Source organism: Nycticebus coucang, chromosome 1 (assembly GCF_027406575.1).
Source record: "Nycticebus coucang isolate mNycCou1 chromosome 1, mNycCou1.pri, whole genome shotgun sequence".
Lineage (NCBI taxonomy): Eukaryota > Metazoa > Chordata > Mammalia > Primates > Lorisidae > Nycticebus > Nycticebus coucang.
Window position 1 is genome coordinate 41962900 of NC_069780.1, and position 12818 is coordinate 41975717.

At 38.0% G+C, this 12818-nt stretch overlaps 1 protein-coding gene across 1 annotated transcript in view; it reads right to left on the reverse strand.

The window, feature by feature from the left end:
* LOC128588339 (bifunctional heparan sulfate N-deacetylase/N-sulfotransferase 4) overlaps positions 1 to 12818 on the reverse strand; it is a 295881-nt gene that overhangs the window by 18731 nt on the left and 264332 nt on the right. The window contains exon 8 of the mRNA XM_053595091.1: positions 1457 to 1553. Within this exon, the coding sequence (XP_053451066.1) occupies positions 1457 to 1553 (97 nt within the window). The remainder of the gene's footprint in view (positions 1 to 1456; positions 1554 to 12818) is intronic.

The window sequence follows — 12818 nt, forward strand, 5'->3', positions numbered from 1 at the left end:
TAAGAAAATAATTAGGTAAAGCCACAGAAAATGAAAATTCAAGATTGGTACCATACTGTGACACATAAATTCAAAGTTTTCAAAAATTTGACTTGTATGTTTTACAGTTCTGTGGTTGTTGTTTTTGTCATTGTTTGGCTGGTCCAGGCTGAGTTCGAATGCGCCAGCTCCAGTGCGTGTGGCCAGCACCCCAGCTACTGAGCTACAGGTGCTGAGCCTATGTTTTATAGTTTTAAAATACATTGTTTGAACAGAAATCTCTCTGAAAATGATAGGTGCATGACCTACAAACACATGAAAAAAGGCTTATCATCTTTAATTGTCAGAGAAATGCAAATCAAAACCACTTTGAGATATTACCCAACTCCAGTAAGATAGCCCACATCACAAAATCCCCAAACTGCAGATGTTGGCATGAAGATGGAGAAAAAGGAACACTTCTACACTGCTGGTGGGATGGCAAACTAATACAGCCTTTTTGGAAAAAACCATGAATTCTCAAGGAACTAAATGTTGACCTACCATTTGATCCTGCAGTATCATTACTGAGTATCTATCCAGATGAACAAAAATCATTTTACAACAAAGACATTTGCACCAGAATGTTTATCACAGTCCAATTCACAATAGCCAAGTCCTGGAAGCAGCCTAAATGCCCATCTACCCATGAATGGATAAACAAATTGTGGTATGTATACTATGGAATACTATGAAGCCATAAAAAGAGGGAGACTACATTTTTTATGTTTATCTGGATGAAGCTGGAGCATATTCTTCTCAGTAAAGTATCTCAAGAATGGGAAAAAAAGTATCCAATGTACTCTATACTATTATGAAACCAATATAGATGCACTTATATATTCATGCGAGTGATAAAACACAAAGTCCAAAAAGAAGGCAGGGAGAGGAGGAAGAGAGGAGGGGAGGGGAGTGTAAGTGGAGGGAGTGTACTTGGCGGTATCTCACCTACTGTGCACAATGCAGGGTACGTTTCAAAACAACTAAGAGTATATTATGAATGTTTTACCACAAAAATAAGTTAGTGAGGTGATGTTTACGTTAATTAGTTTGATTTAAGCATTCCACATTGTATAGCGAATTATCACATTGTACCCCACAATGTATACAGACATGATTTAATAAAAATTAAGAAAAAAAACAATAAAGCTCTTCCTGTTCATCCTTGGAGATTGAGGAGAAATAAAATAAAATCAAATCTGTGGTTTAATTTAGCACTTAAGTCTAATTACTGGGCAACGTTCGGGTTTTCTTGAGGCTCACAGCATAATGGTTATCCCTGGAGATGAACAGCAAGCGGCTGCAGTAATGAACTTGAACGGATATCTAAACATTTCACAAAGTAAAACCTAATCCAATAACATCATGTAACAATGTATTTCATAAAATAATTTTTAAAAGAAAGTAAGTATGTAGGAGCATGATCGGCTATTCTTACCTGTTTTTTGTGGCCCAATTACCAGAAATTTTGGTAAGTGGTCACAGGTTTTCTCTCTGGACCAGATGTCTCTGTGTCGTTTATCATCACATGGATTCTGCAAGAAGGAAGAACAAGGAATCTTACTGTGTAGTGAGTGCCTCGCTCTGTCCCTTAGCAATTGTTCAAAAGATGGGATCAAGTTCTCATCTGATCTAGAGACAGAAGGTAGACCTTGTTCTGGTTTGTGATTTCCAATCAGTTCCTTATAAAGTAATTTATTACTTGGCACTCTACCTACCTCATGGCTGGTGCTTGGCATGCAGTCAACCCTGCTGTCATCATCTTTCGACGTTTAGCTAGGTTCTAATCCCTGAAACACTGATCTATTTGTGGATTTATATTTTCTGTCTACGTATCAGAGATCTTACATTGGCTTAACCTAGTTTGAACATAGTTTCTGATCTGTTTTGCATCTGTGCTATGCCCTAATAGTTCTTATCCCCACACCACCCCGTCTCGAAGGCTGAAATGCCATCCTTAAATTCTACATTTGGACAAATTTTCCCTTTTTCATTTTGCTCTGTGTGCTGTTTTTCCTGATCCAGTTATTTTCCAGAGTTTGGTCACACTTCATAAGCTGATAGTATCGGATCAATATTTCTAGCCTCTACCTCCCACCTGAGCTCTAGATCTATATTCTATATTCTATATTGGCCATTTTTGCGTACAGATGGTGAAGAAATTTCTGACTCATCATATTCAATGTATCCATGGGTCCAATTTTATCCCCATCTAACCTTCGGCTCCTGTTCCATTCTCCATTACATTCTATTCCACTTGGCTAACTCAAATTTATTATCTGAATTATGACACTTTCGAGAATTTAAAAGGTCTTTATAACGAAAATGAAGTAATTTTAAAAGTATTTATGGACTGCCAAATTGATTTTATTATATTATTGATCTATGCAATAATTATATTCAAGAACTTTTTCACAAATAAAATTCTTTCTTAAAAAAATGCCTGGGGGGGAGGGGAATGCCTGAGCTTAGCAACAATACTACTTTTATATTTATTATCCAAATATTAAGAATTAAAGAAGATGAAAATCATTTGTGGTTCATTTTTATGTACTTTTATTAGTTCTTTAAACACATTGTTCTTCAATGCCATGTCACCAAAGTTCCTCTGAAACATATTTTTGAATTTTGCTTTTCATTATAATTGTCTGCTATAAATTCTTCTCAAATTTTTGAAAATGTTGACCCTTCAAAATAAGTCTTCTTTTAGGCCATTATTTTTTAACTGGGGAAATATTTTCTCTACAGAGTTGAGATAAGCTTATTTTCAATTTTAATTTTTTTCATATTAAAATGTCTAAATATTAGAGAGTAAATCAAATATGAAATGATTTTACTTGGGTAACTCCATCTTTTGGCCAGCTTGGTCAACTTCAACTAGATTCAAACAAAAGAATCTAGTCAGGCCTTGTGGTGGGCTCTGATGGTCCCCCCTACTTGGGAGGCTGAGGCAAGAGTATCTCTCCAGCCCAAGAGTTTGAGGTTGCTGTGAGCTACTATGTTGCCATGGTACTCTACCCAGGGTGACAGAGTGAGACTCTGTCTCAAAAAGTAAAGAATTATCTAACATTCTAAACACAACTGGCCAAATATTTTTATTTATTTATTTATTTTTACTCTCTAATATTTAGAGAGTAAAACTTTTTTTTGCAGTTTTCGGCCAGGGCTGGTTTGAACCCACCACCTCTGGCATATGGGGCTGGCGCCCTACTCCTTTGAGCCATAGGCACCGCCCTAGAGACTAAATACTTTCACAGTTATTTTCCATTCAGAGTATCTTTATTTGACAAATAATTCAGTATAACATTTGCCAAATAAGCTGTCTTTCATTATGATTATTTTTTATTTTTCTATATTTCAGTTTGATATGAGGGTACAAATGATTAGGTTACATTGTTTGTCTTTATTAGGTAAAGTTCAAGTAGTCTGTCCCTTCACCCAGGGATGTGCCATATAACCTTACATTGTGCCCATCAGGTGAGAGCTTACTAATTTCCCTACTTCTTTCCCTCCTCTTTCCGTGCTCCCTCCTCCCCACTTTGAATTTAATTGTGTTTTTCTCTCATGTGGGGGTGTAGTTGTTTTATCTATTGGTTTTATATTAGTATCACATACATTGGACACTTGCTTTTCCATTTTTATGATACTTTACTAAGAAGAATGTACTTCAACTCCATCCAGGTTAATATGAAAGACGTAAAATCTCCATCTTTTTATGACTGAATAGTATTCCATAGTATACATTTACCACAGTTTATTAATCCATTCATGAGTTGATGAGCACTTGGGTTGATTCATGTCTTGGCACTTGTGAGTTGAGCTGCAAATGTCCTTATAGTGAAATGATTTTATTTGTTTTGAGTGAATGCCTAGCTGATTCTTTTGACCAATTTGCCAAATGTAAGTGCTGCAAAATCATGAACATCTTAATATCATTCTATTCTAATACAGAATATATTTATCCAATTAAAAGATAGAATATCCATCAAGAAATACTTATCACAGTTGAACTCCCAAGTTCAATTAAAGAATTCCAAAATAAAACCCTCTATTTCAATTGAACTCTCAGTACTTAATTTGTTTAGTGTCTTCTGTTACTTGTTTGAAGCTTTGTTTTAATAAAAAGAGGGTAAAAGACACTAAAAGAGAAAAATGTTACTTTAATGTAGTTTTCTCAGAATATTACATTAACACATTTTAAAACATATTTGAGAAGAATTACTTTCTCAAAATAATATTTTAACCATTTTTTTTTCTAAAAATAATATTCTAAAACCAATTCTTCCCAGTGTCATTAAATAGACTGAAGGGACCTGGATCATCCTGATATTCTGCAGAACTTAATGATGGCCCACTGCATTGACTACCTGATGGTAATTGGATTTGACAAGTAACCAGTGGAAAGTATTCTAGTTGCCTCTATAAGACACGGGCACTTCAGCGGTGGAAGACAAACATGCAAAGTTTCAGGAGCCTGCCACCATTGAAGAGTTTAGAGCTCCAGACAGTGGGAGCATCCCAAGATATCATGGCCATCGTAAAGGGTGAGTTGCCACCTGCAACTCTTACTGCTAAGAGGGATAAAGCCATCTTTGGATTTTGAAGACAGCATGTTATTGCACTAAGGAATATTGCTTGGAATCATTTATTCAGTAAAGAAAATTGCTAGTATTGGGTCGGGTTTAGAGAAAGAAAGGTCTGAAGAGGGAAGGCTGAGGAGCAAACCATCCTCATCCTCTGTGTATTCTGGCACATTCATGATACTTCAGCATCTAAGATATAAAAAAGTTCCAAGTGGAATTCCTGACAAGCCTCTGAAGAAATCACAGCATTCACTTCTAAGGTTCTGGAACAAGATCTAAAGCAGATCATTCATGTAATACCCTTGATATGCTGCTGGGCTCTAGAAGAGCGTGTTTGTCATGAATCATTAATGCAGTAATGTGGCCATAACTACCCATCATAAACTGGATATATATATTTTTTTTTTTTTTGTAGAGACAGAGTCTCACTTTATGGCCCTCAGTAGAGTGCCGTGGCCTCACACAGCTCACAGCAACCTCCAACTCCTGGGCTTAAGCAATTCTCTTGCCTCAGCCTCCCGAGTAGCTGGGACTATAGGCGCCCACCACAACGCCCACCTATTTTTTGGTTGCAGTTTGGCCGGGGCCGGATTTGAACCCGTCACCCTCAGTATATGGGGCCGGCGCCTTACCGACTGAGCCACAGGCGCTGCCCCATAAACTGGATATTGACAGACCAACCAAATTAAAAGTTCCTGTGTATTTGGTTGTTCCAACAATTCATTGGAAGAGGGGAGTGGTCTCAGGCTGATCCAAAAGCTGTTTACAAACCAGTGGCCCATTGGTGACCCCTCTAGGTCATCAACCACTGCTCCTGATGCTTCTTCACCAATTCATTTTTACATTTGCATACAGTTTTCCTATATTCTGTTGATGAACAGAAGAAAACTCAAGCTTGGTTTGTGAATGGGGCAACCCACGTGTAGATGTCTAAAATGGACTCTGGCTGCACTATAGTACCATTCAGAGAAACACTGGTTACTACATGTAGAAACTTCCAATTGGCAGAGTTTGAGGCAGCATATCCATTCACATTTTTCTTACTTTTGAGGATAGACAAGTAGCCAAAAGTAGGATATGACAGACTGATGCACGGTGATGAATAACTGTAGCAGAATGTGTGGTGAAGCAACTGGAAGGAACAAGATTGGAAGATTAAGACTATAAGTTCTACAAAAGAGACATATGGATGGACTTATGATAATGACCAAAAATATGCCTGGGTGTTGTATGTTAGTGTACCCCAGAGAGTATCAAACGTACCAGAGGCACTAGCAACAACATGAACAGCATTCAGCCAATTCCCAACATTCGCATATGCTACCTAACCAGAGATGGAAGCCAGGTATGGCTTCATTCCCCCACGTCCGCCGTAGTTACCACCACTGCTGACTCTCTGACCTGACAGTAACTGGCACAACTTTGATGAATCGCATTATACTGCCACGTTGTGAGAATTGATATACTAGATATTTTGATCATAAAAAAGGCAGCAGTGATTCATCCAGATCAGGCGTGACACATGTTCAGAGTGTTCATTTGTCTTTTCTGCCTTGGCCATCACCACTATGTCAGGGGTCTCAGGACATGTGACTCATGACATGTTATATCACATAATATTGCTTCAGAAAAGGGAACTTCCTTTTGGTAAAGGCAGTGTGGCAGTAGGTACATGGCCATGGGAGTCACTGGTCCTATCTATACCCCTCACTTCCCAGTTACTGGTCTGATACAGTGGTGGAGAATTCTCCTAAAGCATGCAATTGAGGCACCAGCTTGTGACATGGTGTACTTCTAACCGATGTGCGTCTCCAACCGTTTCTATAGTTAAGTCCAGGACTTAAAGAATGGATGTGAAGTGAACCTATCTACCATCATTCCTGGTGACCTCCTTGGAGCATTTGTTCTTTCTTTCGTCACAGCTTTAAGATCTGTGGATCTAAACATCCTAGTTTTCAGAATAGAGAAGTTTCCACCAGGGAACATGGTAAAAGGCTCACCAAACAGAGAATTGTAACTTCTGTCTGGTCACTTTGAACTCCTTGAGCCTGCAGACCAGCAGACATGAAAATGAGTTACCATCCTGGCAAAGGTAACTGACACAGATAAGCGTGAGGAAACAGAATAGCTACTAAATCGTGAGAACAGGAAGAAAAGTTTTTGGCATTCAAAAAAAAAAAAAAATCCACTGAGCTACTTGTTGGTGCCTCCTCACCCAGTTTTAACTGTAAATGGTACAGCAGCCACTGCCTGATAAATGCTGGATGGGACACCAGAACATTTTATCACAGATCACTTTGTGCTTCACAAATTAAGTTTCCTTTATTTAAGTACAGCCTTTCTCTGTCATAATTCTTGGAGAAATATGCAGAGGAAACGACAGCCACTGCCAAAGCATCTGATCCTGACACTGCACCTGACCCACCAGGCAAGCCTTGCAGACCAGAGGAAGTGCTGGCCACAGGTGGGCGAAAACAAAATTGGGGGCATGATAGAAAAAAATGATGATTGGCTTAAGCTTTTGGACCAAACATAGCAATTGGGTTACGGTTTCTCAGAATATCCCTCTTGCTATAAGATTTCCCAGGAATTATTTTCACAGAATCCTAGAAAAACTGTGTCTGGATGGAATGAACATAATCTAAGAAACAAGAGAAGCTGAGAGTGTGCAGACTAGACTGCAGGGCTGCTCTTCTCTCCACCGGAAACATCCTTCTTTCAGGCTAGCGCACCCCTTCTGCCACCTGCGACCTTACCACCTGCTAATGATTCCCAGCTGGGGAGACCGAGAATTGCCCTTGGCTGATGGGAGCCACCTGTCTGGCAAATGACTCTTCTATACTCCCTCGTCACTCTCTTCCCTCTCCGATGGCTGACTGACGCAGGGAGTGCAAAACACTGGCCTGCTTGCCTCAGGCTGAGACAATTTGTCAGTGTGACTAGCTCCCTCCCTGCAGGTCAGATCAAGGCTAGACTTTACCAGAAACCACATCCTTGCTCAATTCTTGCCCTTTCTTGTCTTGCCCTATTTTTTCCCTTATAGGTTTTCCTGAAAGCATTTGTTCAATAAATCTTTGGCAACAGAATCCCTATCTCAAACTCTGCTTCTAGAAAACATAACCTATGGCAATGCCCATTCATACCTTATGAAATTAAAAGATGCACTTGGTATAAATGCATTTTCTCTCCCAGATTCAATTGGAACAAGAGTGAAGTGCAACATTAAAAGACCAGTAATATATAATGGCAACTGCCTTACATTAGAACTTAGCTCATAAAGGAGATTAACTTATAGATACTGAATTTTTCTATAAATTCATCTATAGAAGAGGTGACAAAAAGGAGTTAATTATAAAGCGGTAAACTCAACATTCCTTATTTATTTTATACAACTTAAATTTTATTTTAACTGGTGTCTCTATCTTCTTTGAATTCAATCTCAAATCCACTATAGTTTTAATTTAACTCTCTAACAGTATTTTTCGCTCTGGTACAGAAGGCTAGCTATCTATTCTCTACCTTTTTTTTTTTTGGGTTAGCAAAAATAGAGAATAGCTAAAATAGTGATTAGTGATTTTGTGCAGTATTCAGATTCCCAGGTAGACACTGTATTTTATAGACTCTTTTGAATCTAGCTTTCTTCATATTAATGATTTCAGTCATTAATATGATGGAGAGGGACCCAAAATGATGTGAAGTATCCAATTATAAATAAAGCCACTTTCTCAGAACTTCCCCTTTCCAACTTACCTGCAGCTATAAAGTTGCTACAATTATAGAATGTGCCTTGGACTCAAGAGGAGAAAGCTGGAGGCTGAAGAACCTGCCAGCCTGTGGCCCTGGATGACTACATAGGGCAGAGCCATCCACATCTCTTAGATTTCCTGCCCAGTTTGGACAGTTACGGTGGAGAAATACATATCCATCCTGTTTAATTTTTAAATGACATTCTTACAGCAATGCAACCTGTACTCTAACTCGGTTGTTTCTGAGTACTCGTCTATAAGAGCATAAAGAGCTTGAATCAACGCATGGCTTGCTTCAGCAACCAAGTCCTGTTGTAAGATGAGAACATAGGCCAGTGCGGTGGCTCCCACATGTAATCCTAGCGCCCTGGGAGGCCCAGGTGGGTGGATTGCTTGAGCTTAGGAGTTTGAGACCAGCCTGAGCCAAACTGAGACCCCCATCTCTAAAAATAGCCAGAAGTTATGGTGGGCATCTGTACTCCCAGGTACTCAAGTGGCTGAAGCAAGAGGATCACTTGAGCCCAAGAGTTTGAGGTTGCTGTGAGCTATGATGCCATAGCACTCTACCAAGGGTGACAAGGTGAGAATCTGTCTCAAAAAAAAAAAAGAAAGATGAGAGCATAATTTCAGTGGAAGCAACCACTGTGTTTAGTAATACAGTTGTTTTGTCTTCTAGACAGGCTTCTTTCCTTATAATGGATCAACAACAAATAATTCAAGCCTGTTCATGAACCACACTTCGAGTAGCACTATTCTGAGTTAACAACTGCCAGTACTAACTCAGCCCTTCAGTTATATTGTTTTACTATCACAGAAGTATTTGTGTCTGCCCCTGAATTATTTTATGCATGTATGTATGTATATGTTTAGAGATGCGGTCTTGTTATCTTGTCCATATTGGCCTCAAACTCCTGGGCTCAAGTGATCCTCCTGCCTCAGCCTCCTAAATAGCTGCTCTTAAATCTTCAAATCATTTACTTTTATGTGCAATGTTCATATTTTTCTCCAGTTCATCATCCAAATATTGCAGATTCTTCTTGCTTAAGCTAATACCCACTATTACCTTTTCTGTGTGTTTTACAGGGGCAGCACAGCTTAGTTATTAAAAGCATGAGCTCTGGAGTTGAGATTTCCTGTACCTTAAGCAGTTTTCCTAAATTCTCTGGAACTCAGTTCCCTATCTATAAAACTGGCTATATAGGGAAAATAAGTAATTATAACTGATTATTTTTTGAGAGCACTATGTTAAGTATCAATGATTATATTTAAAAGGACTAAATCATGCTGTATTTAGAGAGTGCTTTGTTATTAAATTTCACATTGGCAAGTTAGGCAATTGGGGCAAGGGAACAAGTTAATCTTACTGGGATGAGTGGGTTTATTACAGGCGTCCACCTTGACAGCAGCCTTCGAGATCCACTGTCACAATGCCCTGGCACCTTGGTGGCTGCTCCTTCACAGGAAAGTTTTACCTCACGCAATCAGTTGACTAAACTTCTGAGATCTGTGAGCTACTTTTCGGAGAAATAGTTTGGAGTTTCTTTATGAGACTTTAGAATATAGGCTACTCTACTAGATGACCAAAAAATCTCTATCTTATCCTAATCCAGAATATTTCTGTGTATTGGTTCCTACAACTCAAACATCCGTAGTTTTAGCACCCCTCAGCATTCAGATCTCAACTCAAATATCACCCCATGCGAATGACTCTCTTTGATGACCATAGCCAGAACTTCCTCCCACTCCTGTTTCTCCATCAAAGTTTCTTGCCATAATTTTCTTTGTTACATTTCAGTACTTGAAATTATTTGTATGTATATGTTCATAGTAATTTTATTTAATTGTGTATAGTTTATAATAATTCTGTCTCAACTAGATTGTAAGTTCCCTGAGGATAAGGCTCTGTCTTTTTCATTGCTATAATTTAATACAAAGAAAGTATTTAATACTTGTGGACACGTGACTGATTAACTTAGGGCAGGCACAGTAAACATTTAGCATTAAGCGCAGACAGATTTTGACATATGTTCGAAAGTAACACCATATGAACTGTGTAGACATTCTTCCTCTATAACTCCTACAACAAACCATAGACAATCCCTAATTCTGTCTTTCTTCAGGGCAGCCCTGAAAGTTAGTTCTTGCTATTTACTCACACGATCACTTCAGCACTTAAATATTATTTTCCCTACCCTATCACATAACTGCTTTATTTGTAAAGAAATTTATTCTTGAGCAGGATTAATCAGTAGGAAAGCAGTTTCCGTGACCCATACTCATTGAATTTCCTCACACATAACCCAGCAAAGAGCAAATCTCAGAGTTGGTGTTCCGTTCCTTTACTCAAACGAAGGCTCCTTTATGCTTAGTAAAGGCAGAAGAAAGAGCAGGCTGATGGATCCCTTAGTGCCACCTCTGAGAGCTGAAGCGATATTTGTGAGATCATCAACTCAGTCACTTGTCTTATTTATTGCAGTGCACTTGTCTTTCCCATTCTAATTTCTATTTGCAAAACGGGTGAAAAAATGTTCACAGAAATGGCAAGATTTAAAATAAGAGTTGGCTTTGTCTTTAACACAGAGCTCACAGATAAACATGCCTTTTTGGTGGACAATGACTTTAGTTAGCTTGAGTTGTATTTCCCAAGACTCTGTACTGATAGAATTGAACTATCAAAGAAAATAATCTGTATGCAAAGATGCTACAATACTTGCTGTTCCAATTTGTTTTTTTTACTAACAATCCAATTTATATTACTTCAATTTTTCCTGTAGGAATCTTACAGTCAGAGGCATTTTGGATTCTCCAGTCTAAGCAGATGTTCTTTGTAACTGCATTCCTTCTGCATTGTGCTATTTTAGGGCTTTCCAGATGCCCCTTTCTGTTTTCGTCTCTTTTTCTGGTGTACTTCCCCTTTGCCTGTTAATTTCAACTTTATTAACAGCGTATTTTATATTCTGGAAATGTTTGTTTAGACCTTTCCTATTCTGATTTTTCTTGTATTGTCTGAATATTTGAATACCAGTGAACATAATATCTTACTTTTATTGACCACCTTATATATTCCAGGCACTTGCTTGACATAGATTACTATTAATCCCCAAAGCAGGCTGGAAAAATAAGTATTATTATCCCTTCTTTGTAGCTGAGGGAGCTGAGATACAAGGTGTTTTATTTACATCTTCCTGGAAGTCACACAGCAAGTTAATTTCAGATTAGGAATCCAAATCTGGGATTATTTCAGCAGTTAAATTGTGTGTGCATGCATGAATATGTATGTGTTTCTGTGTGTTTCTGTGTGTGTGTGTGTGTGTGTGTGTGAAACTTTTGGAAATGATTATGAAGTTTAAAGGATCTTTCCAAGAAAACCTCAGCATCTCATTACACTTCAGTCTTTGTTCTATTGCTATTGTTTTAACTTTAAAAATCAGAAGATTAGCAAGCAATTATATCCATTTTCATTCTCTAATCTGACTGTTCCCTTCATAACTGAAATGGCAATAAACAGTAATTTATTTGTTTAGTATCTAGTGATATAGACATTTAAATTTTGAAAAAGTAATTTAGCTAAAATTGCTAAAGTCCCAGGCTAGTGAAGAGGTGTGTGACTGAACTATCACACAGGTACAGGTGATGCACATGGCTTTTACACATGAAATATATGAGGGAAATTTACTTTTAAGCATATAAAACAAAGACAGGCAGAAGATTTTCCTGAAGCCCATGAGGAAGACATAGCAAGGCAAGTAAATTGTGATGAAGTTTTGTTACTTATAAGGGCAGAAGCATCCAAATTTTCTCCCCTCCAAATAAGTAAAAATTGTAAATTTGCAATCAAACTAAAAAAAAAAAAATTATACTACTTACCTTATTTTGAAGTCCATATTTTTATGGAATACTTGAAAATAAATTTTGTTCTTATGAGATCTGGTTATTCCAAGCCTACATTGCATTTTTACTACAAAAAAAAAAAAAAACAAAGAAAAGAAAAAAGAAATTGCTTTGCTGGTTGTTTCTCTACATCCCTCACTGACAAGGACACAGTGGAATTATCAGTTCAGGATTGATTATTCCTGTCCATGTCATGTGCTGCTCCAGATAAGTACGGCATATATAGACTTGAATAGTTGAAATTTTAAAACTTCCCAGTGCTCATGGCTGAAGGATTATTTTGTAAATGACAAACATTTCGGAGGTTGTTTTCCTTGTCTTTTCCCCTCTGCTCGCCTTCTGCGGCACAGTTTAAAAGAGAATGCTGCAAAAGATACGTTTCAAGAATGATTCTTTTCCCTTCCTACCTGGATGTGTTGTATTTAAATTTCTTCTGCTTATGAAGTTTTGCCTTGTACATGTCTGTAAAACTCTTTTCCAACTCTTTATTGTACAGGCTGGCAACTTTCAATTTTTGTCTTTCAATGTCATTTAAGCCTAACACAATTGGCGTGAACTGATGAGGAATTTTAATAGGCTG